This window comes from Mobula birostris, chromosome 32, assembly GCF_030028105.1.
Source record: "Mobula birostris isolate sMobBir1 chromosome 32, sMobBir1.hap1, whole genome shotgun sequence".
Taxonomy (NCBI): Eukaryota; Metazoa; Chordata; class Chondrichthyes; order Myliobatiformes; family Myliobatidae; genus Mobula; species Mobula birostris.
In genome coordinates, this window is record NC_092401.1 from 5,084,475 (window position 1) to 5,109,551 (window position 25,077).

Here is a 25,077-nt window from a genome sequence, read left to right on the forward strand (position 1 = left end):
GTCGGGTGCTTCCAATGCATCGACAGTTGTCGGTGCCTGGAGGTTTATGGCAGAGAGAGTTTCACCCTTCTGCCGCCTGCTATCGGGGACTATTGGGAGTCGATTGGAACTTTGAGACTTTTTTTACCGTTCCTATGGTCTGTTCTTTATCAAATTATGGTATTGCTTTGCACTGCTGTAACTATATATTATAATTATGTGGTCTTGTCAGTGTTAGTCTTTGGTTTGTCCTTTTTTTGTGATATCACTCTGGAGGAACATTGTATCATTTCTTAATGCATGCATTTCTAAATGACAATAAATGAGGACTGAGTGTCCTCATAATCTAATCTAATATTATTTTCCCTGGTATACCACGTTGTTGTAAAACTTCACTTGTAATGGCTTGTTATTACATGAGCACTTCTCTGTTGTACAAATACCTTGAGACCATATTGCTGAGAATGAGGATATTGTTTCAGTTTTTTGATTTGGACTCGTTGGAGAGGCGAAGTTTGCCATTTCTGTGTTTGCATGGGCGTCTAGGTGAAATTGCTTTGCATTGTAGGCAAACTATACACAGTGACACTACATCTTTTATACCTTTTGATAAATTGCTGGTATTGTCCAAGATGCTGATGGTGTTCTGCATTTGTAACTCATTTAAGACTTCTGCAAGCATTTGTAATCCTCAAAAAAAAATTTGATTGAGGCCGTAAGGCACAAACTCCCTCGCACAAAGCCATGCTAGCTCTCCCTAATTAAGTGATGGAATCAAGATCAAGAGGATAACGGGGCGGGGGGGGGGTGGGGGAGAACCACTCAAGGATAAAGGGGGATACATTTGTTTGGATGCAGAGAATGTGTTGAGGTACTTAATGAGTACTTTGCTTCAGTAATTAACAAGGAAAAGGATATGAAGGATCAGGAGATCTGTGCTGACCTTAGGGTGTTAGGAGGTCAAGGAGGAGGCCTCCTAATGGGTATTTAGGTGGATGTCCCCAGGTTATTGAAGGAGGCAAGAGGTGAGATTGCTGGATCCTTGACCTTAATCTTTGTGTCCTCTCCAGCCACAGGCGAGGTTCCATAGGACTGGTGAGTGGCTAATGTTGTACCTCTAAGAAGGGAACAAGGAAAAATCCTGGGAACTATAGACTGGTGAGTCACACATCAGTTATAGGGAGATTGCTGGAGAAAATTTGGTAGGGTTAGGATATATGGGCATTTGGAAACCCATGGCTTAATTGGGGAGAGCCAGCATGGCTTTGTGTGAGGGAGTTTGTGCCTTGCCACCTCAATTGAGTTTCTTTTAAGGCACTTGACAAAGTCCCTCATGGGAGGCTAATCCAGAAGATTAAGATGCAAAGGGTCTGAGGCTAATTGGCTGTTTGGATTCAGAACTGGCTTGTGCATAGAAGATAGGATTGGAGGTCTGTAATAGTGGTGTTCTTCAGGGACGTGCTAGGACCTCTACTGTTTGTGATGCATATAAATGATCTGGATGAAAATGTAGTTGGGTGGGTTAGTAGGTTTGCGGATGATTCCAAGATTGGTGGAGTGGTGGATAGTGTAGAAGACTGGCAAAGAATACAGTGTGATTTTGATCAGCTGCAGATATGAGTAGAGAAATAGCAGATGGAGTTTAACCCTGATAAATGCAAGGTTTTGCACCTTGGTAGGGCAAATGTAAGGAGACAGTATGCTGTTAGGGCAACATCCGTAAGTGTTGCTGAGTAGAGAAGTGGCTACATAGGTTGATAAGGTGGTTAAGAAGGTTTATGGAATGCTTGCTTTTATTGAGGCATTGAGTTCAAAAGTCAAGAGGATATGTTGCGATTTTATAAAACTGGTTAGGCCACCACTGGAGTGCTGCATACAGTTTTGGTTGCTCCCCCCTCCCCCCATAGGAAGAATGTTGAGGCTTTGGAGAGGGTGCAGAAAAGGTTACCTGGTTTGGGGAGCATGTGCTATAACAAGAAGCTGGATTTATTTTGGTTGTTTTCTCTGGAGTGCCGGAGGCTGAGGGGAGATTTGATAAGAGGCTTACAAGATTATGAGAGGCATGGTTAGAGTGGACAGAGCGTATCTGTTTCCTGGGGTTGAAATGTCTAATATCAGAGGGCATGCATTAAAAGTGAGAGGGAAATAGGTTCAAGGGGGATGTGAGGGTTAAGTTTTTTACCCGAGAGTTGTGGATGCCTGTAATGCATTGCTTCATATGGTGATTCATTAACAGCTTTTAAGAGACATTTGGTTAGGCATATGGATGTAAGGAAGATGGACAGATATAGACGTGGTGCAGTAGGAGGGATTATTGTTTGGGTGCTTTTGATTTGCTTTATTTAAATCTGGTTTGGCACAACACTGTAGGCTGAATAGCCTGTTCCTGTGCTGTATTGTTCTATGTTCCCCATTCCTCGTGTATACTTTATACTTTATTGTCACCAAACTATTGGTACTAGAATGTACAATCATCACAGCAATATTTGATTCTGTGCTTCACACTCCCTGGATTACAAATATTAAATATAATTAAAAAGTAGTATTAGTTACATTATGAAAATTATTTTCATTATGTGAAGCCTCATGAAGTATTTGGGATAGAGCATCACCAAATGGAGCCATGGAGCTATGAAGTAACACAGCATGGATACAGGCCATTTGGCTCAAATGGTATTTAATAGAAGAATCATACTGCTGGTTCCTTAAGTTTGTTTCAGCTGGGGTGGTAGTGGGGATAAGCTTCCACTACCTACTAACTGCCCCCATCGGTGTGGGTCTCAAATAGTCTCTGACAGCCAAGTCCAGCTCCTCGTCTTCACATGTGACTTAGCTGCTAAGCCCAGCAGAGCTGTTTCTACTGACAGGAGAAAGGTCAAAGGCGGGTTACTGGCACCTTGAAAACAGTTATTTTGTGCAGATGGGGCTCGTCAGAAGTGGTTGGCAGCTCATCTAGGAGAATGAAAACTCTGACCTCAAACCTCCACTGCCTTGTGACTATACAGCATCAATATTCAAACCAAGATACACCACTTATTGCTGTACAAAGGTGTATTTAGTTTCAATTTTCTGTTGTAATGGTGTTACTTCAGTATTTTTATCAAAGTCCATGAATTATCTTATACATTGCTGTAGTGATAGTATCTATTTTGCAATTAACTACTGTATACCCTGCAATGTTTTGTTCAGGGTGGGCTGAAAGATTAGTGAGAATTTGATTGTGTACAGAACTACAACTCCTTATGTGTGTTGATAGGGACTTATAACTGTCCTCGGTCTTCACCCAGCTATGCATTATAGTGGGTAGATTCATTTTTCTGAAAAAACATTCTCCAGTTTTGAGACATCAGTGCCTGTCATTTAATTTAAGGTTGAAATTGTGTATTGTTACAGTTGGACTGTTATTATCTTGATGTCAGAGTTGTCCACTTGCTATGAGTAGTTTTGACCAGTATTCTATTTCTATTTTTGTGAGCTCCTTCATGGAGTGAGGTACTAGCTATGTTCTGTAATAAGTTGGTATAATGATAGATTTAATCTCTGTTCATTACTTTTTTTTTAACAAAAATTTCATATAGGCATCCTTGACTCTTCAGATCCTACAGAGAATAGTAAAAACTGCTGAAAGAATCACCGGGTTTTCCCTCCCACCACTATTTGTGGTACTTGCCAGAAGCACTGTAGATGAAGTATCCAAAGCCTTGGTAAGAATCCCTACCATTTATCCCTTTGACTTCTGGCATTGTGAAGGAGTTACAGGAGCATCAGGACTAGGACTGCCAGACTTGGTAACAGCTACTTCTCTCAAACTGAGAGGCTAAATCAATATCCTGCTGCTACCGAGGTTTTGTCACTAGGACACTGAGCTGTTTATGTTTGCTATGCACTGCATGCACTTTGAATTGTATTATATTAACTTATTTGTAATATTTTGTTTTATGTGCTGTGATAAGTTTTGCGGGTGCATCGTGGTCTGGAGGAACATTGTTTTGTTTGGTTATATGTATATACAGTCAGATGGTGGTGAACCTGAACTTGAAAATGTCATATTTGCAGTTTCTCTCACTCAGGACCTCAGCAAATTCTTATGGACACCGAATACAACCTTCTAATTGAGTGTCAATCTTCTGAACAATCCTTTTGCAACATAATGGTGTGAGTATAGTGATTGATCCAGGAGAGGCAATGTGTAGTGAGACTGCTAGCGAGGAGAAGCTGATGATGGGGCAAAATTGCAATCAACAGGATGAGCTGCAGTGTAAAAGGCAGACAATATCGAAAAGAGTGAATATAGGACTTGAAGATGTTGTATCTGAATGCGTGCAGTATACAGAATAAGGTAGATGAGCTTGTAGCACAGTTACGAATTGGCATCACTCAATTATGGCTGAAAGATGGGAGCTGGGAGCTTAATGCCCAGGGATACACATTGTATTCAAAGGACAGGCAGGGAGGCGGAGGGGGTGCTGTTGCTCAACTGGTGGGGGTGGGGGGAGTGAAATTAAATCATTAGAAAGAGGTGACATAGGATTGGAAGATGTTGAAGCTCTGTGAATTGAGCTAAGGAACTGCAAGGGTAAAAAGACACTGATGGGAGTTGTGCACAGACCCCCAAATACTAGTAAGGATATGGTCTACAAATTACAATGGGAGATAGAAAATGCCTGCCAAAAGGGCAATGTTACAATAGTCATGGGGATTTCAATATGCAGATAGATTGGGAAAATAGGATTGGTGCTGGATCCCAAGGGAGAATTTGTAGAATGCCTACAAGATGGCTTTTTAGAGCAGCTCATGGTTGAGCCCACTAGGGGATCAGCTATTCTGGACTGGATGTTGTGGAACAGATGTGATTAGGGAGCTTTAATTAAAGGAACCCTTAGGAGGCAGTGAACATAGTATGATAGAATGCAGTCTGAGAGTGAGAAAATAAAGTCAGATACATCAGTATTGTAGTGAAGTAAAGGGGATTAAGATACATGAGAGAGCAGCTGACCAAAGTTGATTGGAAGGGGACACTAGCATGGATGATGGTAGAACAACAATGGCCAGAATTTCTGGGGATATTTCAGAAGGCACAGAATGGATACATCCCAAAGATGAAGTAGTCTAAAGGGAAGATGACACAACCATGGTTGACAGGGAGTTTAAAGACAGCATTAAAGCAAAAGAGAGGGCATATAAATATAGCAAAAGTTAACAGGAAGTTAGAAGATTGGGAAGCTTTTAAAACCAACGGAAGGCAACTAAACAAGTCGTTAAGAAGGTAAAGATGGAATACTGAAGTAAGCTAGCCAGTAATATTAAAGAGGATACCAAAAGTTTCTTCAGATACATAAAGAAGATATGAGAGTGGATATTGGACCCCTGCAAAACAGTGCTGGAGAGGTAGTAAAGGGGACAAGGAAATAGTGGATGAACTGAATAAGTATTTTGCATCAGTCTTCATTGTGGAAGACACCACCAAGATGGTGGAAGTTCCAAGTGTCAGGGCTCATGAAGTGTGTGAAGTTACCATTACTGGAGAAAAGGTTCTTGGGGAAACTAAAAAGTCTGGAGGTAGGTAAGTTACCTGGACCAGATGGTGTATAGCTAAGGATTCTAAAGGAGGTGGTTGAAGAGATTGTGGAGGCATTAGTAATGATCTTTAAAGAATCACTAGATTCTGGAATGGTTCCAGAAGACTGGAAAATTGCAAATGTTACTCCACTGTTCAAGAAGGGAGAGAGGCAGAAGAAAGGAAATTATAAGCCAGTTAGTCTGACCACAGTGGTTGGAAGGTGTTGCAGTCTATTGTGAAGGATGCGATTTCAGGATACTTAGAGGCACATGATAAAATAGTCCAAAGTCAGCATGGTTTCCTGAAAGAAAGATCTTGCCTAATAAATCTATTGGAATTATTTGAAGAAATTACAAGCAAGATAGACAAAGGAGATCAGTTGATATTGTGTACTTAGATTTTCATAAGGCCTTTGGCAAGATGCCGCATGTGAGGCTACAACCCCGTGGTATTACAGGAAAGATTCTAGCATTGATAGAGCAGTGGTTGAGTGGTAGGAGGCAGAGAGTGGGAATAAAAGGAGCCTTTTCTTGTTGGCTGTCTGCAGTGTTCCCTCTAGTTTGTAATGACTAGTGTGTGAAAAATCTTGCGCCATTCAATTTTTTTGCCAAGTGATGACAACATGTGCGCACTGAGCTTTATCTTTAGAGGTATTCATTATAACAGCCAGCAAAACAATGTCAATAAGAACTTTAATCTCCTCTGCGTTTGATTGTTTCCTCTTTCGTTTATCTGTACTCTCTCAAAACATATGTAGCAATCTTGTAGCAGGTAATGAAGGATTTTCTCGTCGTAGCTTTTGCACACCATCCACACGCGATTTGCTTGCTGAATGACACCTTAGAAAGTCAAGTTTCCAAATATCAGTCCACTTCTTTTCACTTGCAAATTCTCCAGAAACTTTTCTATCATGACAGTATATGCAGATACACCAGTTTCTGTATTGTTTATAAATATTTCTTGTAGCTGCATGTTCCTGACCTCATGAGCTTTTGGTCTAGCAGTTTCTAGTGTTTCAGTAAGCCATTCCGCTTTAAATGAACTAGTTACTTCACACCCTTTGCTTCTTTAAAATTCGACTTGGTGAATCGATAATTTCTTCAATAAAAACGGTATAAATAGACCATAAGATATAGGAGCAGAAGTAGGCTATTCGGCTCATTGAGTCTGCTCTGCCATTCACTCATGGGCTGATCCAATTCTTCTAGTCATCCCCACTCCCCTGTCTTCTCCCCATACCCTTTGATGCCCTGGTTAATCAAGAACCTATCTATCTCTGCCTTAAATGCACCCAATGACGTGGCCTCCACACCTGCTCGTGGCAACAAATTCCACAGATTTACCATCCTCTGACTAAAGTAATTTCTCCGCAACTCTGTTCTAAATGGACGTCCTTCAATCCTGAAGTCATGCCCTGTTGTCCTAGACTCGCTGACCATGGAAAATAACTGCCATATCTCATCTGTTCAAGCCTTTTAACATTTGGAATGTTTCTATGAGATTCCCCCCTCATTCTCCTGAACTCCAGGGAATACAGCCCAAGAGCTGCCAGACGTTCCTCATACGGTAACCCTTTCATTCCTGGAATCATTCTCATGAATCTTCTCTGAACCCTCTCCAATTCTAAAATATGGAGCCCAAAACTGCACACAATACTCTGTGGTCTTAAGAGTGCCTTATAGAGCCTCAACATTACATCCCTGCTCTTATATTCTGTATTTCTAGAAATGAATGCCAACATTGCATTTGCCTTCTGCACCACTGACTCAACCTGAAGGTTAACCTTTAGGGTATCGTGCACAAGGACTCCCAAGTCCCTTTGCATCTCTGCATTTTGAATTCTTTCCCGATCTAAAGAATAGTCTGCCCGTTTATTTCTTCCACCAAAGTGCATGACATTACACTTTGCAACATTATATTTCATTTGCCACTTCTTTGCCCATTCCCCTAAACTATCTAAGTCTCTCTGCAGGCTCTTTTTTTTTTAAGATTGTAAGGACACTCGGTCCTCGTTTAGAAATGCATACATTAAAAAAATGATATAATGTTCTTCCAGAATGATCAACAGAAACGCGGGACAAACCAAGACTAAAACTGACAAAACCACATAATTATAACATATAGTTACAACAGTGCAAAGCAATACCGTAATTTGATAAAGAGCAGACCATGGGCACGGTAAAAAAAAAAGGTCTCAAGTCCCAATAGCCCCATCATCTCACGCAGACGGTAGAAGGGAGAAACTCTCCCTGCCATGAACCTCCAAGCGTCGCAAACTTGCCGATGCAGCACCATTGGAAGCACCTGACCGCAGTGGACTCTGAGTCCGTCCGAAAACTTCAAGCCTCCGACACCGAGCACGGAGCACCATCCTCTGCCGAGCGCTTTGACCCCACTCTGGCCGCCGAGCAACAAGCAAAGCCGAGGATTTGGGACCTTCCCCTCCAGAGATTCTGGGTCACACAGTGGCAGCAGCAGCGAAGCAGGCATTTCAGAAGTTTTACCAGATGTTCCTCCGTGCTCTCATGTCCGTCTCCATCAAATCAGGATTGTGCACGGCCCCCTACTTGACAGATAACAGGTATCACCTGAGTGGCCGCTGCGAGCTGCGTCGCGCTGCCATCTTCTCCTTCCTCAATACTACCTGCTCCTCCACCTATCTTTGGGAAATTTAGCTACAAATCCATTAATCCCATAGCCCAAATCATTGACATGCATCGTAAAAAGCAGCAGTACCAACACCAACCCCCGTGGAACTCCACTGGTAACTGGCAGCCAGCCAGAATAGGATCCCTTTACTCCCACTCTGTTTTCTGCCTGATCAGCCAATGCTCCACCCATGCTAGTAACCTTCCTGTAATTCCATGGGCTCTTATCTTGCTAAGCAGCCTCATGTGCAGCACCTTGTCAAAGGCTTTCTGAAAATTCAAGTACGCCACATCTACTGCATCTCCTTTGTCTACCCTGCTTGTAATTTCCTCAAAAAATTGCAGTAGGTTTGTCAGGCGGGATTTTCCTTTCAGGAAACCACGCTGGCTTTGGCCTATCTTGTCATGTGCTTCCAGGTATTTCGTAATCTCATCTCTAATAATCGATTCCAACAACTTCCCAACCACTGCTGTCAGGCTAACAGGTCTATAGTTTCCTTTCTGCTGCCTCCCACCCTTCTTAAATAGCAGAGTAACATTTGCAATTTTCCAGTCATGTGGTACAATGGCAGACTCTATCGATTCTTGAAAGATCATTGTTAATGCCTGCGTAATCTCTCCAGCTACTTCCTTCAGAACTTGAGGGTGTATTCCATCATGTCCAGGTGATTTATTCACCGGCAGACCATTAAGCTTCCTGAGCACCTTCTCAGTCGTAATTTTTACTGCACATACTCCACTAGACTGACACTCTTGAATGTCTGGTATACTGCAGATGTCTTCCACTGTGAAGACTGATGCAAAATACGCATTCAGTTCCTCTGCCGTCTCTGTGTCTCTCATTACAATATCTCCAATATCTAAATAAGCCAGTTCTAAAATCTTCAGACTCTACATTGTCAACACTGTCCACATCGGAAACCGGAAAAGGAAAGGTGATTGTGTACAGTCATGAAATACACTTAATATGCCAACGAGGTAGAGGGTGACAACCTTTTGTGTGCTGTTTAAATTCCTTTGTGCTCATGTACCTTTAGAGGGAACATTGGCTGCCAGTGACTAGTGGTGTTCCACAGAGGCCTGTATTGGGACCGATCTCTTTGTTATATGTCAGTGGTATGGATGATGGAATAAATGGCTTTGTCAGAATCAAAATCAGGTTTATTATCACCGGTACGTGATGTGAAATTTGTAACTTACATTTGTTGCGAAGTTCACCGATTATATGAAGATAGGTGGAGGGGCAGGTAGTTTTGAGGAAGTAGAGGGGCTACAGAAAGACTTAGACAGGTTAAGAGAATGAGCAAAGAAGTGGCAAATGGAATACAATGCAACACACAAAATGCTGGAGGAATTCAGCAGGCCAGACTGCATCCATGGGGGGGGGGGGGGTGCGGATAAAAAATACAGTTGATGTTTCAGGCCAAAACCCTTTGGCAGGACCCATTGACTGCACTTTCTTCCATGGATGCTGCCCGGCCTGCTGAGTTTCTCCAGCATTTCTGTGTGTCGTGAGATGGAATACAGTGTCAGGAAGTGTATAGTCATGAAACGATAGACTATTTTCTAAATGGAGAGAAATACAAAAACCTGGGGTGCAAAGGGACTTGGGAGTCCTTTTGCAGGGTTAAATAAAGGTTAATTTGCAGGTTGAGTCTTGGAGGGGAAAGCAAATGCGATATTAGCATTCATTTCAAAAAGGCTAGAATATAAAAGCAAGGACGCAATATTGAGACTATATAAAGCACTGGTGAGGCCTTGCTTAGCATATTGTGAGCAGTTTTGGGCCCCATAGAAAGGATGTGCTGAAACTGGAGAGGATTCAATGGAGATACATGAAAATGATTCCAGGAATAAATGGCTTGTCATATGAAGAGCATTTGTTGGCTCTGGGACTATATTCACTGGAATTCAGAAGAATGAGGGGTGATCTAATTGAAACCTATTAAATGGTGAAAGGCCTTGATAGTGAATTTGGAGAGGATGTTTCCTGTGGTGGGAGAGCCTCAAGACCAGAGGACACAGCATCAGAGTACAGGGGTTGTCCCTTTAAAATGGAGATGAGGAATTTCTTTTGCCAGGGAGTGGTGAATCTCTGGAATTTGTTGCCACAGGCAGCTGGTGGGGGGGAGGGGAGTCCATGTCTTTATGTATATTTAAGACAGCGGTTGATAGATTCTTGATTGGTCAGAGCATGAAGGGATAAGGGGGTCATTGCAGAAGGTAGGAGATTGGGGCTGAGAGGAAAATTGGATCAGTCATGATGAAGTGGCAAAGCAGACTTGATGGGCCAAATGGCCTAATTCTGCTCCTGCATCTTATGGTCCTAAGACACTGGACATTGTAGCACAAGTTTGTAAACTGACCATGCTCCTTAGTAAGGGTAGGAGACAAATTGTGGTCTTGGTTATCCTTATTTATAATGGCAAGTGGCATTGCTGAAAACCTGTCATCTCTGACCTTCGAATTCTGCTGCTTCACATCATGATCACCTTAGCGTAGATGGTGTCATTGTATGTTATCTACATTATGCACATTTTCTTGCAACTCTGCTCTTCGTGTGGCATGGTACTTGACACAGAATCTGTTACCTTTGTTCAGGGCAGGGTTTCCCAACCTTTTTTTATGCCATCGACCTCTACCATTAACTGAGGGGTCTGTGAACCCCAGTTAGGCAACCCCTGGTTTAGGGGCTGATTAGGATATCATTTAGTTTCTTTTAAATAATATTTGACCCCTCTTGCTTGTTCTGCCATTCAGTGAGATCATGTCTGCTCGGTGATAGAAATCCACGTTTCCCCTGCTGCTCCCTTTATTATGCATGTGTAGCCAAGTAAGAAATTGTGTTAAAGATGAGAAGAAAGAGCAAAGATAGAATGTAATGAAACTATGGTTTCTCAGATGATGGGACCATGAGTTTTTTACATTCTGGAGGGTAGTTGCACGTATAGCTTTGTATACTCAGCCTCTTTTCCATTCTCGCTCAGCAATACTAGAGAAAGATCAGTACAATTTCCACTGCTCTAAAGCATTCATTCTTTTGTACTATTTATATGATATACTGCAGCAATTTGGCTAGGCTTCTTAGCATCTCCTAAACCTGGTGACCAGTAGAGGAACAATGGCAGAAAGCATAGAGTTTACATAGTTTCAGCCTATGACTTTTCAATGTTCTATTTTTCTGTACAACTGCTGTCTAATTTGCTGAGTGTCCAGCATCATTTCAGATATATTTTTTGAGCAACAATCTGTTGGAGCAACTCAGTGGATTTAGTGAGCAGTATATGTGGAAGGAAAGGAACTGTTGACACTTTAGATTGAAACATTGATAATTCCTTTCCTTCCATAGATGCTATTTCATATGTTTTTCTCCGGATTCCAGCATCTGCCATCTCTTGTGTTTCCTCTGCAGACTATTTTTTTGCTTTTCAGTCATCACATATACATTATCCTTGAAGTCTCACAACATCCTGACCTGGACATAATGCCACTGTTCCTTCATGGTGGATATTAATCCTGGAATCTGTCCCAAAGGCACTGCAGTATCACCTTCACCAATAGGACTGTATCAGTTTAACCGGCAACTCATCACAGTAAATGTAATTTGGGATGGGCAATAGAGGGTGGTCTGGCCCGTGAAGCCCAGATCCCATGAACAAATTTAGAAAAACACATGATATATTAAGGAGCATCTAACCCCTTACCCACAGTTCATTATTGATAAGCCAACCAATGAGACAGTAACACATTCAAGGTACTATACCTGAGGAAGACAATATTGCCCTTAGGCTGAGTGTACTGTAGACTTACCAGAATTACTCCTGAACACAAAGGGTCAAATTGTAAGGCAACAATACACAAACCTGGTTAAGGGGCTTTCAAGATAGTAGGGAGGCTGGATTGGGTGGGAAACCTGGGCCAGAGATTAAACACTGTTTTCAGGACCCACATCAAATGCTGGAGGAACTCAGCAGGACAGGTAGCACCAGTGACCAGTTCTGATGAACGCTCTCGGCCTGAAATCTTGACTGTTTATTGATTTACATAGATGCTGCCTGACCTGCTGAGTTCCCCCAGTTTGTGTGTTGCTCAGGAGTTCCAGCTCCTGCAGAATCTTTTGTGTTTTAAGTTTTCAGGAGTTAAGATTGGAAACATTTCTTCACGTGGGGGATGGTAGAAATCTGAACATCTCTTCCAGGTGATTCCAAGTAGGGAGGGGGGAGAGGAGGGAACGTCGACTCAGACCATGAGAGGCCTGCGTCGGGCATTTTCATACCTTACAAGGCGCAGATTGGAAGTCTGTGTGGGGCGCCACTCCTCGCACAGACACTAGAGCAATGTGTGGTTAAGTGGCTTGCTCAAGGACACAAACACGCTGCCACAGCTGAGGCTCGAACTAGCGACCTTCACATCACTAAATGGACGCCTTAACCAATTGCCCAGGTAGGGAGAGTTCATTTTAAATCTGTGATTGATACTATTTTTTAAAACCATAGGTATTGTAGAATTTGGGGAAACAGCAAGTATATGGAACTTGGTAATTGGTTTATTCTTGTCATGTACCAAAGTACAGTGTAAGGTTTAGTTTTGCACACCATCCATACAAATCATTTAATCACATCAGTACATTGAAGTAGTACAATGGAAAAGCAATTAATAGAACCCAGAATTATAGTGTAAGCAATTACAAAGAAAGCACAGTGGGCAGAAAATAAGATTCAAGGCCATGATGAGGTCAATTGTGATGTTGAGTCACAGGTTAGCCATGTCCTCTATAAATAGTAGAAGAGCTCTGAGGAGCTAGATGGTCTCCTTATTTCCTATGTTCCAGTTCCGTTTAAGAGTGCATCTCATTGGCCTGAAGTTCAATCCATAAAACCATTTTTTAAAAAAAACACAAATAATTTTGTAGCAATCGGGAGTCAGATTGTAGATGACTTTTGAACCATTGAAAACTTCCTTGCTCAAGGAGGCTGAATTATGGTGCTCTGAATATTGTTTGTAAACTGAATTTATTTCAAGAACCAACCTTGAACTGAGGCTGAGGGATCCTTGCACTATTTGGGTCAGTAATGTTTGAGGTGCTGTACTCATCAACTAATCCAAATATGTGACCATCACTGGGTTATGAAACTACAGTGCCTATCAAAAATATTCACTTCCCTTGGAAGTTTTTATGCTTTATAACATAACATTAAATCACAGTGGATTTAATTTGGCTTCTTTTGACACTGATCAACAGAAAAATACTGTTTTGTGGCAAAGTGAATATACATCCCTACAAAGTGATCTAAATTACAAATATAAAACACAGAATAATTGATTTCATACGTATTCGCCCCCTTCAAATCAGTTTTTAGTTGATGCACCTTTGACAGCAATTACTGCCTTGAGTCTGTGTGGATAGGTCTATCAGCTTTGCACATCTGGACACTGCAATTTCTCCCCATTCTTTACAAAACTGCTCAAGCTCTGTCAGACTGCATTGGGATCATGAGTGAACATCCCCTTTCAAGTCTAGCCACATATTCTCAATTGGATTGAGGTCTGGGTTCTGACTTGGCGACTTCAGCACATTAACTTTGTTGTTCTCAACTGTGTAGCTTTGGCTTTAGGCTTGGGGTCATTGTTTTGCTGGAAAACAAATGTTCCAAGTCTCAGTTCTCTTGCAGACTGGATCAGGTTTTCTCCCAGGGTTTCCTTGTATTTTGCTACATTCATTGTACCCTCTACCTTTACAAGCCTTCCAAGGCCTGCTGCAGTGAAGCATCCCCACAGCATGATGCAGCCACTACCATGCTCACAGTAGGGATTGTGTGTTTTTGATGACGTGCGATGTTTGGCTTGCACCAAACATGACATTTAGTCTGATAGCCAAACAGCTCAAATTTGCTTTCATTAGACCATAGAACCTTCTTCCAGCTGACTTTAGAGTCTCCCATGTGTCTTCTGCCAAACTCTAGCCAAGATTTCAAGGGAGTTTTTTTTTCCCAACAGTGGCTTTCTCTTTGCTACCCTCCCATAAAGCTGCGACTGGTGAAGCACTTGGGCAACAGTTGTTATATATGTAGTCTCTCCCGTCTCAGCCACTGAAGGTTATAATTCCTCTTGAGATGCTGCAGGTGTCTTGGTAGTCTCCCTCACTAGTCACCTTCTTGCATGGTCACTCAGGTTTTTGAGGTTGGCCTGCTCCAGGCAGATTTACAGCTGTGCCATATTCTTTCCATTTCTTGATGATTGATTTAATTGTACTCCAAGGGATATTCAGTGACTTGGAAATTTCCTTGTATTCATCTCTTGACTTGTGCTTTTCAATAACCTTTTTGCAGAACTGCTTGGAGTGTTCTTTTGTCTTCATGGTGTAGTTTTGCCAGGATACTGACTCACCAGCAGTTGGACCTTCCAGATACAGGTGTATTTTTACCACAATCAATTGAAACACCTTGACTGCACACGGGTGATCTCCATTTTGCTAATTATGCAACTTCTAAAACCAATTGGCTGCACCAGGGATATTTGGAATCTCATATTAAAGGGGGTGAGTATTTATGCAATCAATTATTTTGTGTTTTATATTTGTAATTAATTTGGATCACTTTGTAGAGATCTGTCTTCACTTTGAAATGGAAGTCTTTTTCAATGTTTAAAAAAGCCAAATTAAATCCACTGTGATTCAATATTGTAAAACAATAAAACATGAAAACTTCCAAAGGAGAAGGGGGTGAATACTTTTTATAGGCTCTGTATAATTCACTGATGAGTGTGTTGGCTGGTTTCCTCATAGAATAACTTTCTGTATTATGCTGTAGCCTTGCAGTGGAATCATAATTATAGGGAGTAGTATCTTTGTGTTCCTGAGGGCTACAGTATTAACGATAGCAAAATGCTGACCAGACTTGCCAAATTCTAAAATTTAAAAAAAATGTTGGAAACAATGGACCAGGGAGCATCTGTGGAGAGAATTAGAGTTAATATTTCGGGTTGATCACCTTTCATCAATTTAAAACTAAGGCATTTAATGGAGACAGACCAGAATATTAAATCCGTTTCTCAACCTGACCTACTTGGAATAATGACCTGGAGACACGAGTTCCAATCTCACCAGAACAGCTGGGGAATTTAAGTTCAGTGAAATATGTAACAAAAGCTTGTATCACTTAACATGACAATAAATATAATAACCCATATGGTTTATTATTAACTTGGAGAAGCAAAACTGCCATCAGAGCCAGTATATAACTGTAGTCCCACAGCAATGTGTCTCGTAAATACCCCAGAAAGACACCCGATTCAAAGGCAAAAATCACATTCCTTGAATGACTAATTAAAAAGGCTTACCTGTGTCGGCATCTGTGTATCGGCTTAGCGACCTTTCTGATGTCCTGTGTCCCCTTTCCCTGCGGCGATGGGTCCTTTGTGACTCCTCGGGGATGACTGGCTCCAGTGAGTAGTCATCTAGTCGTATGCCCTTGGAGCGCTGATGGCCCAGTGTGGATGCTGATCTCTTGATTGGGCTGGTGTCTTCGATGGTCTGCGATTTAAAAATGACATGCATCACTCAAACACTTCAAAACAAAGTTATACAGCCAATATGAATGTGTGAAAAGTAACAAGTTTTTGTGAAAATACATGGCATTTGATAACCTCAATATTTATACAACTGTTGAACCCAACTGCATGAAATTAATATTGTTTCTCCCTTCAATAAAAGTGCCTTGTTGTGTATTTGTATACTATAATCAATTTTGAGACAAAGTACCAGTGTTTGCATGCATTGCTATACATGCATGCCCATTTTATAAATAGAATATACCTTAGTAAAAATGTGTCATTGCTGATATTCCTGTCGTGTTTTCATACATTAATGCAATTTTTATAAGTTATTCATTATGATATCCATCTTTGCAAGTATTCTTCTGAAATTGTACCTTTCTCCACTGAAATAACTAACGTTACTAATTCACATACTTTTCATTCTAAATTCTTAACTGTTATAAAATAGCAGGACTAGTTTCTGTTTTCCATAAATATTAAAGGCATGCTAATACATAATGAAAGTACTTGCATGCTGTGTGGGTATATAAAATAGTTGTGCACTTCATGTGCTAGTTACAAATATATTTTCAGGCCATTTATAAGTGATAATAAACTTATGAAATATGATTAATAAAATTATTAAATATTCTACCCTAGCTAAAAGCCTGTCAGTAGACATCAGTTCATTAACAGCTTACTATCACATAGAAACATAGACAACCTACAGCACAATACAGGCCCTTTGGACCACAATGCTGTGCCGAACATGTACTTTAGAAATTACATAGGGTTACCCATAGCCCTCTGTTTTTCTAAGCTCCATGTACCTATCTAGGAGTCTCTTAAAAGACCCTATCGTATTCACCTCCAGCACTGTTGCCAGCCGCACATCCCATGCACTCACCACTCTCTGCGTTTTTTTTAAAAAAAACTTAACCCTGACGACTCCTCTGAACCTACTTCCAAGCACCTTAAAACTGTGCCCTCTCGTGTTAGCCATTTCAGCCCTGGGAAAAAGCCTCTGATTATGCAAATGATCATTTCCTCTCATCATCTTGTATACCTCTATCAGGTCACCTCTCATCCTCCATCGATCCAAGGAGAAAAGGCCGAGTTCCCTCAACCTCTTCGCATAAGGCATGCTCCCAATCCAGGCAACATCCTTGTAAATCTCCTCTGCACCCTTTCTATAGTTTCCACATACTTCCTGTAGTGAGGTGACCAGAACTGAGCACAGAACTCTAAGTGGGGCCTGATCAGGGTCCTATAGCTGTAACATTACCTCTTGGCTTTTAAACTCAATCCCATGGTTGATGAAGGCCAAAGGACTGTATGCCTTCCTAACCACAGTCAACCTGCACAGTATCTTTTGAGTGTCCTAGACCCCAATATCCCTCTGATCTTCCAGACTGCCAAGAGTCTTACCATTAATAGTACATTCTGCCATCATATTTGACCTACCAAAATGAACCTCCTGACATTTATCTGGATGGAACTCCATCTGCCACTTCTCAGCTCAGTTTTGCATCCTATCAGTGTCCCACTGTAACCTCTGACAGCCCTGTACAGTATCCACAACACCCCCAACCTTTGTGTCATCAGCAGATTTACTAACCCATCTCTCCACTTCCTCATCCAGGTTATTTATAAAAATCACGAAGAGAAGGGGTCCCAGAAGAGATCCCTGAGGCACACCACTGATTATCGACCTCCTTGCAGAATATGACCTGTCTACAACCACTCTTTGCTTTCTGTGGGCAAGCCAGTTCTGGATCCACAAACGCTAGGTCCCCTTGGATCCCATGCCTCCTTACTTTCTCAATAAAGCTTGCATGGGGCACCTTATGAAATACTTTGCTGAAATCCATATACACTACATCTACTGCTCTACCTTCATCAACATGTTCAGTTACATCCTCAAAAAAATTCAAATAAGGCATGACCTGCCTTTCACAAAGCCATGCTGACTATTCCTAATCATATTATTCCTCTCCAAATGTTCATAAATCCTGTCTCTCAGGATCTTCTCCATCAACTTGCCAACCACTGAATTAAGACTCGCTGGTCTATAATTTCCTGGGCTATCCCTATTTCCTTTCTTGAATAAGGGAACAACATCCGCAACCCTCCAATCCTCCGGTTTCCCTCCCATCCCCATTGATAATGCAAAGGTCATCGCTAGAGGCTCAGCAATCTCCTCCCTCACCTCCCACAGTAGCCTGAGGTACATCTTGTCTGGTCCCAGAGACTTGTCCAACTTGATGCTTTCCAAAATCTCCAGCACATCCTCTTTCTTAATGTCTATGCTCAAGCTTTTCAATCTGTTGTAAGTCATCTCTACAATCGGCAAGATCCTTTTCTGTAGTAAATACTGAAGCAAAGTATTCATTAAGTCCCTCTGCTATCTCTGCACCATTGAGGAACTGAAGAAGGCCAAATATGCACTCAAACAGGGCAGGAGCACTGGACCAGATGGGATGCCACCAGATGTCCTGAGAACTGCGACCTGGACGACATCTTGCTGGACATATGTAATACAGCACTGATGAAAGGCGACAAACCAAAACAGTGGTCACTCTCAAACATTATCCCAGTCCCCAAGTCTGGATCCCTCACGAAAACAGGTAACTACCGCGGTATTAGTGTGACTACCTGCATCTTAGCAAAGCTGTACAATCAGATAATCGGATGATCTTGAACAGGATTCGCACCGCCATTGACCCTAAACTAAGATTCAATCAGAACTGTTTTCGGCAGAAGCGCACAACAGTAATGCAAATACTTGCCCCCGTAGAATTATCAAGGAAGTCAAGAAGAACAACCTACCAGCCGTGCTTTCATCGATTTTCGCAAAGCTTATGACTCCATTCACCGAGGTAAAATGCTGAAGATCCTGAAAGCTTACGGAGTGCCAGACCATCTACTGAGAGCAATGGAGTCCAGCTATACCAAAACCATGGCGAAAGTTGTATCACCAGATGGAGAAACAGCAGTGTTTGAGCTCCTAGCTGGTGTGCTGCAAGGAGACACTCTGGCACCCTTCATCTTTATAATCGTCCTTGATTACACTCTGCGTCAAGCTACCAAAGATCATGACAAGCTTGGTTTTACCATAAAACAAGGACGAACCAAAAGGGTCAGACCAGTTACGCTCACAGATCTTGATTTTGCAGATGACATAGTCCTGCTCTCTGACCAGATGGAGGAAGCACAGCAGCTACTGACGAAAGTGGAAATTGAGTGCAGTAAAGTTGGACTTCACCTAAACGCTAAAAAGACAGAGTACATGGTGTTTAACTGCAACGAAGGTACTCTCAAGACCGTAAAGAATGATACCATTAAGAAAGCCTTTGCAAGTACCTCGGGTCAAAAATGATGAGTTCGGAGAAGGACATAAAGATACGGAAGGCGCTGGCGTGGAGGGCTATGAATTACATGAAGGAAATCAAACTTGACCAGAGGGCTTAAAACGAGTATCTTCATAGTAGTCATAGAATCCATTCTCGCGTACGGATGTGAGACGTGGACACGCACCAAGACTATGCAGAAGTCTCTAGATGGTTGCTATACACGAATGCTCCGGATGGCTCTTGACATGAGTTGGCAACAGCACATGACGAATGTTGAGCTCTATGACGACCTACCGATGGTCACCACTAAAATCGAGGTGAGAAGACTGCAACTAGTGGGGCACTGTCTTCGCCACCCCGAGCTACCTGCCAACCTAGCCATCATATGGGAGCCCAAGCATGGGAGGATGAACCCTGGGCGCCCTCCCAAGACTATGATCAACACGCTCCAAGAGGACAGTGGCGCGGCTAATGTAGATGAACTGAACACACTGATGAGGGAGAAGTGGAGAGTCCGTCATCGTGCCTGACGCCGGCCCCCTAGGCCTGAGTCGACGTAGCAGCAGCAGCAGTATCATTTCCTCTGGTTCCGTACACACTTTTCCACTGTCACACTTGATTGGTCCTATTCTCTGACGTCTTATCCTCTTGCTCTTCACATATTTGTAGAATGCCTTGGGGTTTTCTTTAATCCTGCTTGCCAAGGCCTTCTCATGGCCCCTTCTGGCTCTCCTAATTTCATTCTTAAGCTCTTTCCTGCTAGACTTGTAATCTTTTAGATCTCTATCATTACCTAGTTTTTTGAACCTTTCGTAAGCTCTTATTTTCTTCTTGACTAGATTTGCAACAGCCTTTGTACACCATGGTTCCTGTACCCTACCATCCTTTCCCTGTCTCATTGGAACATACCTATGTAGAATGCCACGCAAATATCCCTTTAATGTTTGCAACATTTCTCCCGTACATTTCCCTGAGAACATCTGTTCCTGCCCGATAGCTTCATAACCATCACCTTAATTTTCTCACATTCCCACTTGACGTCCAACAACATTCTGGTAAAGATCGATGTAAACTTGAGGAACAGTACCTTATTTTCTCATCAGGCACATGACAGCCTTAGCAACCCAATAATATGTTCTTCAGTCAATTTAGTTCCTCATTCCTTCCAGGTTTTATCTCATAGCATTATTCATGTTGACATTTTATTTTGCTTTTTGCCCTATCAAGCTCACCCCTTTGCTCTCTCTCCTCCCCTCCCTTCTGTAAGATAATAACATTTGTCATATAGTCTTGAAAAAACATTTGCCATATAGCCTTGAAAAAAGTATTCAAACCCCAAAACTATTTTCACATTTTACAGTCTCATTTTCTAAATTTAAAATATATTGTAGTTTTGACCTAATCCACAAAACATTGTGCATCCTGTCAAATCAAAAGGAAAAGCTCCAAAACATGTCAACAATTTACTAAAGATTAAAAACCCAAATAGTGAAGATGAAACAGTATTTATCCCCCCTTTGTAATTATTACACTAACTTTCGTCAGTTGCAATATGTTACCAACTTGCCCTATTTGTTGATGTAGGAAATTGGAGGATCATTTCTTTTCAATGAATTCATAAGAATAAATACCCCTTCTCTCTGTGAGGTCAAACAGTATGGTAGATTTTCAACAGACCAAACCAAAATGAAGTCAAAAGAGTATTCAAGACAAATCAGGGAAATTATTATCTGGGGAAGGGTCAGAGACCATCTCAAAGGCACTGAACAGAAGTCAGTGCCTGCAAATGGAGGTGAAGTTCATGGCTCCATGATCTCTAATGGGGTGTATTCTGGAGCCATGGAATATAGCAAGTATTAATTTCAACAGCAGTCAGTCTTCAGATCTGCATGTGGAGGGAAGTAGTTGTGACACGCAGCAGTTAATTGCAATATGCATGCACAGGGATTGTTTATGTTTGCCAATAAGATATTCTCCCCCTCAAATTCAGTCCCGATTATGTCTCCAAAGATCAGCCATTCTGGCTGTTCTTCATTTTGATTACTGGAGAGTTCCCAGAACTTTGCAGCCACTATAATGAGATTAAAATGTCACTGTGGGCTCAACGTATTCTAATTTACAGGGATTAATATAATTGTTGCTTGTGACCAGCACACAACGTTATCTAAATCAGTGTCCTTAAGAGCAAGAGTCAGAATGTGTATTATTTTTGTCCAAACCTCCTGTTCAATTCCTGAAGTGAAAAATAGTGAGCGACTGAAATCAGGCCTTAATGATAAAAACAGTATCTCATTTCTAGAGTGTCTCTTCCATGTGCCAGAATCTGGTTCTGTGAGATCGTGGGTCACAGATCTGTCATGGTCTGGTTGGATGATGACTCAACAGGCTGAATAGTTTTCCACCTAAGCAACTGTAACTGTTGGGTAGAATGGAGGAGATGACATTCACAGATTTCCCATCCTGATTGAGACTGGGCAGAGGGTACAGTAATGCATCTAGTGTTGTTCTTGAATGACCAACTTGCACTCCCCACCCCCAGTCCCCAGTAATGCTCACTGGAGCTCCAGTATCTGTGTTTTATTGACATCACTGGTTTTACAGTAGTTCTTATCCAATTAGATTCTTAACCACTATCTAACAGGGAACTTGCTGACATTCTTACTGTTACTTCATAATAATGGAAAATATTTATTAAGAATGCACCCAACACTTTGATATTAGAATGCTACTAATGTAGAAATTGAATTTTGTTTGTTTTTTTCAGATGTGGTAAGGGCTTTAAATCAAAACTATTCTTCAGGCAGTTAATAATCACGGTGCATGCTTACTCGTGCTGATTTTTCAATACAGAATCATTCCCGTAACATGCAATCGTTCAGTTTATGTGTGGGTGTAAGACCCTTGCCATGCATGCTATTGAAAGGGCATATTCAGTTGTCATCAGTTTTGGGCTTTAAAACAGATTGACCCTCTAGCTTAGTGGAAAAGTATTTTGGCTGGCATGGTATGATAGTAGCCAAGAATAAACCAGTTGCCAACATTTGGTCCAAACTGTGCTAACTCAGGAAGACCAGTACCAGAAAACAGCCCAAGGTACACAAACAGGGAGCAGACATGGTCTTGTCCACCTTGCTCTCAATCCTGAGGTAGAAGTGGTGGATGGAGCCTGAGGCTTGCGACAGATCATCACTGGAGGAGTGCTTGGCAGATTAACTGAGGTGAGATATAACTGGGCAATCACTAATCCCATTAAGATGTCAGATACATTGGACAATAATTAGAGATAATCAAGAAGTGATCAAAAATAGTTCCAAATTTTGATAAGCAGATCTCCTGTCACAAATAGATTTTAAAATAATCATAAGCACCATTAATATTTAAATATAAATTTGGGAAATGGAACTACTTAAAGACAATTCAAGGGCCATTCTCTTCATGAAGAAAATATTTAAATATTTTCTTGTGAAAGAACTATAATTGTTGCATAACTTTAGATATCATAAAAACTGTTGGATGTTTGCAGACAATTATTTTGTGGAAAAATATCGTACCTTTCCCCACTACCAGCCCCTTGCCCCTTCAACAAATGAACATGCCCAGTAAATGCCACAATTGACAAATGAAGCCGAGACATAGACTAGAATAATTGAAACACAAAAGAGAGACTGAGACAGGGTACATACACTGAGGTTATTCCCACGGTTCCGCACTTTTCTCCTCTGCTAACAGCCACACAAGAGAGTGCATATTGAGAAGAGCAGGAAGTAAAAACACAAGACAGGAGAGAAGGCAGCGACATGACAGACGTGACAGAAAATGGTCGCAGGAAGGCCCCCACATCGAAATGGCAGCAACGAGGATGTCCAGAGTGTGGAAAGAAGGGTACAGATAAGGACTCGGTTGGTTTTATTATTAAGTAACAAAACAAAGGAATGGAAGGAAAAAGCACAAAGATACAACAGTTATACAATAAGCAGATAGAGCAGAATAGAACACACTAGACATTTTCATAGGTGTCAAAAAGAAGCTGATTGACTGGACTAACAGAATTTCTCCAAGTTGGATGAATAACTTTTTCTTGGGGGAGGGAGGATTTCCTGTATTTAAATCTATGAGATCATTTAAGTCCACCTGAGAGAGCAGATGAGGGAGGAAACCAGAAGGGCCAATATTATTTGAGTTCCACAATCCAACATACAGTATTTTTACGTCATAGTTCACTAGGCTGCTTAAACAGTTCTATATATTTTCCCTATTAATCTTCAAGTACCTCCCTGAAAAATTTCATTAATTTCCTCTTGCTCCTCTGAGTACATGGTGACAGCTGTATACTTTTAACCCCTCATAGTATATCTAAGGAGCATTACATACTACTGAAGTACTTTTTGACATTGTTGCTGTTATAGGAAATTGCAGACATTGCAATCTCCTAAAGGTAGCAATGTGATAAATTCCGATAATGATACTTAGTGATAAATATTGGTTCTGGGAGAACTGTCTCTGTTCTTCCCTAAAATAATATTGTGTCCATTGAAGAGAGCAGACAGGGCTTCAGTTTCATATCTCACCCAGCAGATGGCATTTCTGACAGTACTGCCTTGATTTCTGTATTTTGAACCCGTAAGCTTACAACCTACAGTGGGACTTGATCCCACAACCTTGCAACCTAAAGTTTTGGTACACAGATGTGAAGCAGGCAGGAAACTATGTAAAAATACATTTCTCCACATTTGGTATTTCAGTCAAAGAATGAAATAATGTATATGATAAAGTTGGATATCAGGCACAGTCGCATCAACATTTATAGGGGAGATTTCTATTATATCCACTGGATTTCTCCACCTAACAAGATTCTGAACTAAACCCCTGCCTGCTGAGCATGAACCATCTCTCAGTATTAATTCATAGAAGAGCAAGGGAGTTCAATATTGTTGGAACCAGTTGTTTTTTTTTTACTTTTTGTAAGTTGAATTAATTGTAGTTTTTATTGTAGTTTCTTTCTTAATGACATAATTTATATTTTTAACAATTCGTATCTTTAACAAACTCGTATTTTTCATAATATGTGGTAGTTTGTCTCCACTTACTGGCAGAAGGCAGTATAATGGTTTGACATCTTTTCATTTTTAATTGGCTAAATATTAGCATATTATACATGTGTAATAATTGTTTTAATTCTATAGCCTCTTAATTGATTTTTTCTACCTAAGGAATTTGTTTTTTTTATTTTTTTTTGAGTATATAGGCTTTTCAAAAGCACCATATTGAGCCAATAGGCTGGTCCTGGACTTATTTCCTGGCATTTACATATTACTATTTAATTATTTATGGTTTTATATTGCTTTATTTATATTCTATTCTTGGTTGGTGCAACTGTAACTATGACTACTGGACAGCTTTAATTTCTTGTCTTTCATCTGCTTTGTATCAGTGTTCTTTTGATTGCTTAGTAAATGTTACTTTGTTTAAACTTTTAAAAAAATGATCATGAAGAATCAATGAATCAAAGTTTCTCACTCATTCCTGAATTCCTAAGAGAATCCAGGGATTGAAGATAACAGAACTGACAACGTTGAACCGTCATTGGACATAGAGCTACTTTACATAGCTGCTTGCAGGAGCTTGCAAAATTAGAGCAGTAAATACATTTCAAAAGTACTTCATTGGTTATAATGCTTACTTTCCTAACAAGCTCCAGAGAAAAAGACAGTTTAAAAACCGAAATCACTGAACAATGTGATAACCCAGAATGATAGTTCTTCTCTAATTTCGAGTTGTTGGAGGTAATTGTAGAGGTAATTGCTTAGAGCAAACTAGAACAGATAATTCATGCATTCCTGTTCTTAGTGACAAAGGTGTTTTGTTTTGGCTGAACCAAAATTCTACTGTTGTCTTTCAGTGTCTCTTTGTGCAGACAGTGCAGGTGATGTGCTCTCCAAACACTTCTTTCTTAATGCCGTCAACTTCTGGAAGTGTGTGGGAAATCCACTGCAACTGGAATGTT

At 41.0% G+C, this 25,077-nt stretch overlaps 1 protein-coding gene across 1 annotated transcript in view; it reads right to left on the minus strand.

Moving 5' to 3' along the window:
• The window catches only part of LOC140191058 (voltage-dependent P/Q-type calcium channel subunit alpha-1A-like), a 597,550-nt gene that overhangs the window by 15,874 nt on the left and 556,599 nt on the right, over window positions 1-25,077 (minus strand). The window contains exons 47-48 of the mRNA XM_072248133.1: window positions 22,757-22,792; window positions 15,526-15,718 (exon numbers count right to left, since the gene is read on the minus strand). Coding sequence (XP_072104234.1) covers window positions 15,526-15,718; window positions 22,757-22,792 — 229 coding nt within the window. The remainder of the gene's footprint in view (window positions 1-15,525; window positions 15,719-22,756; window positions 22,793-25,077) is intronic.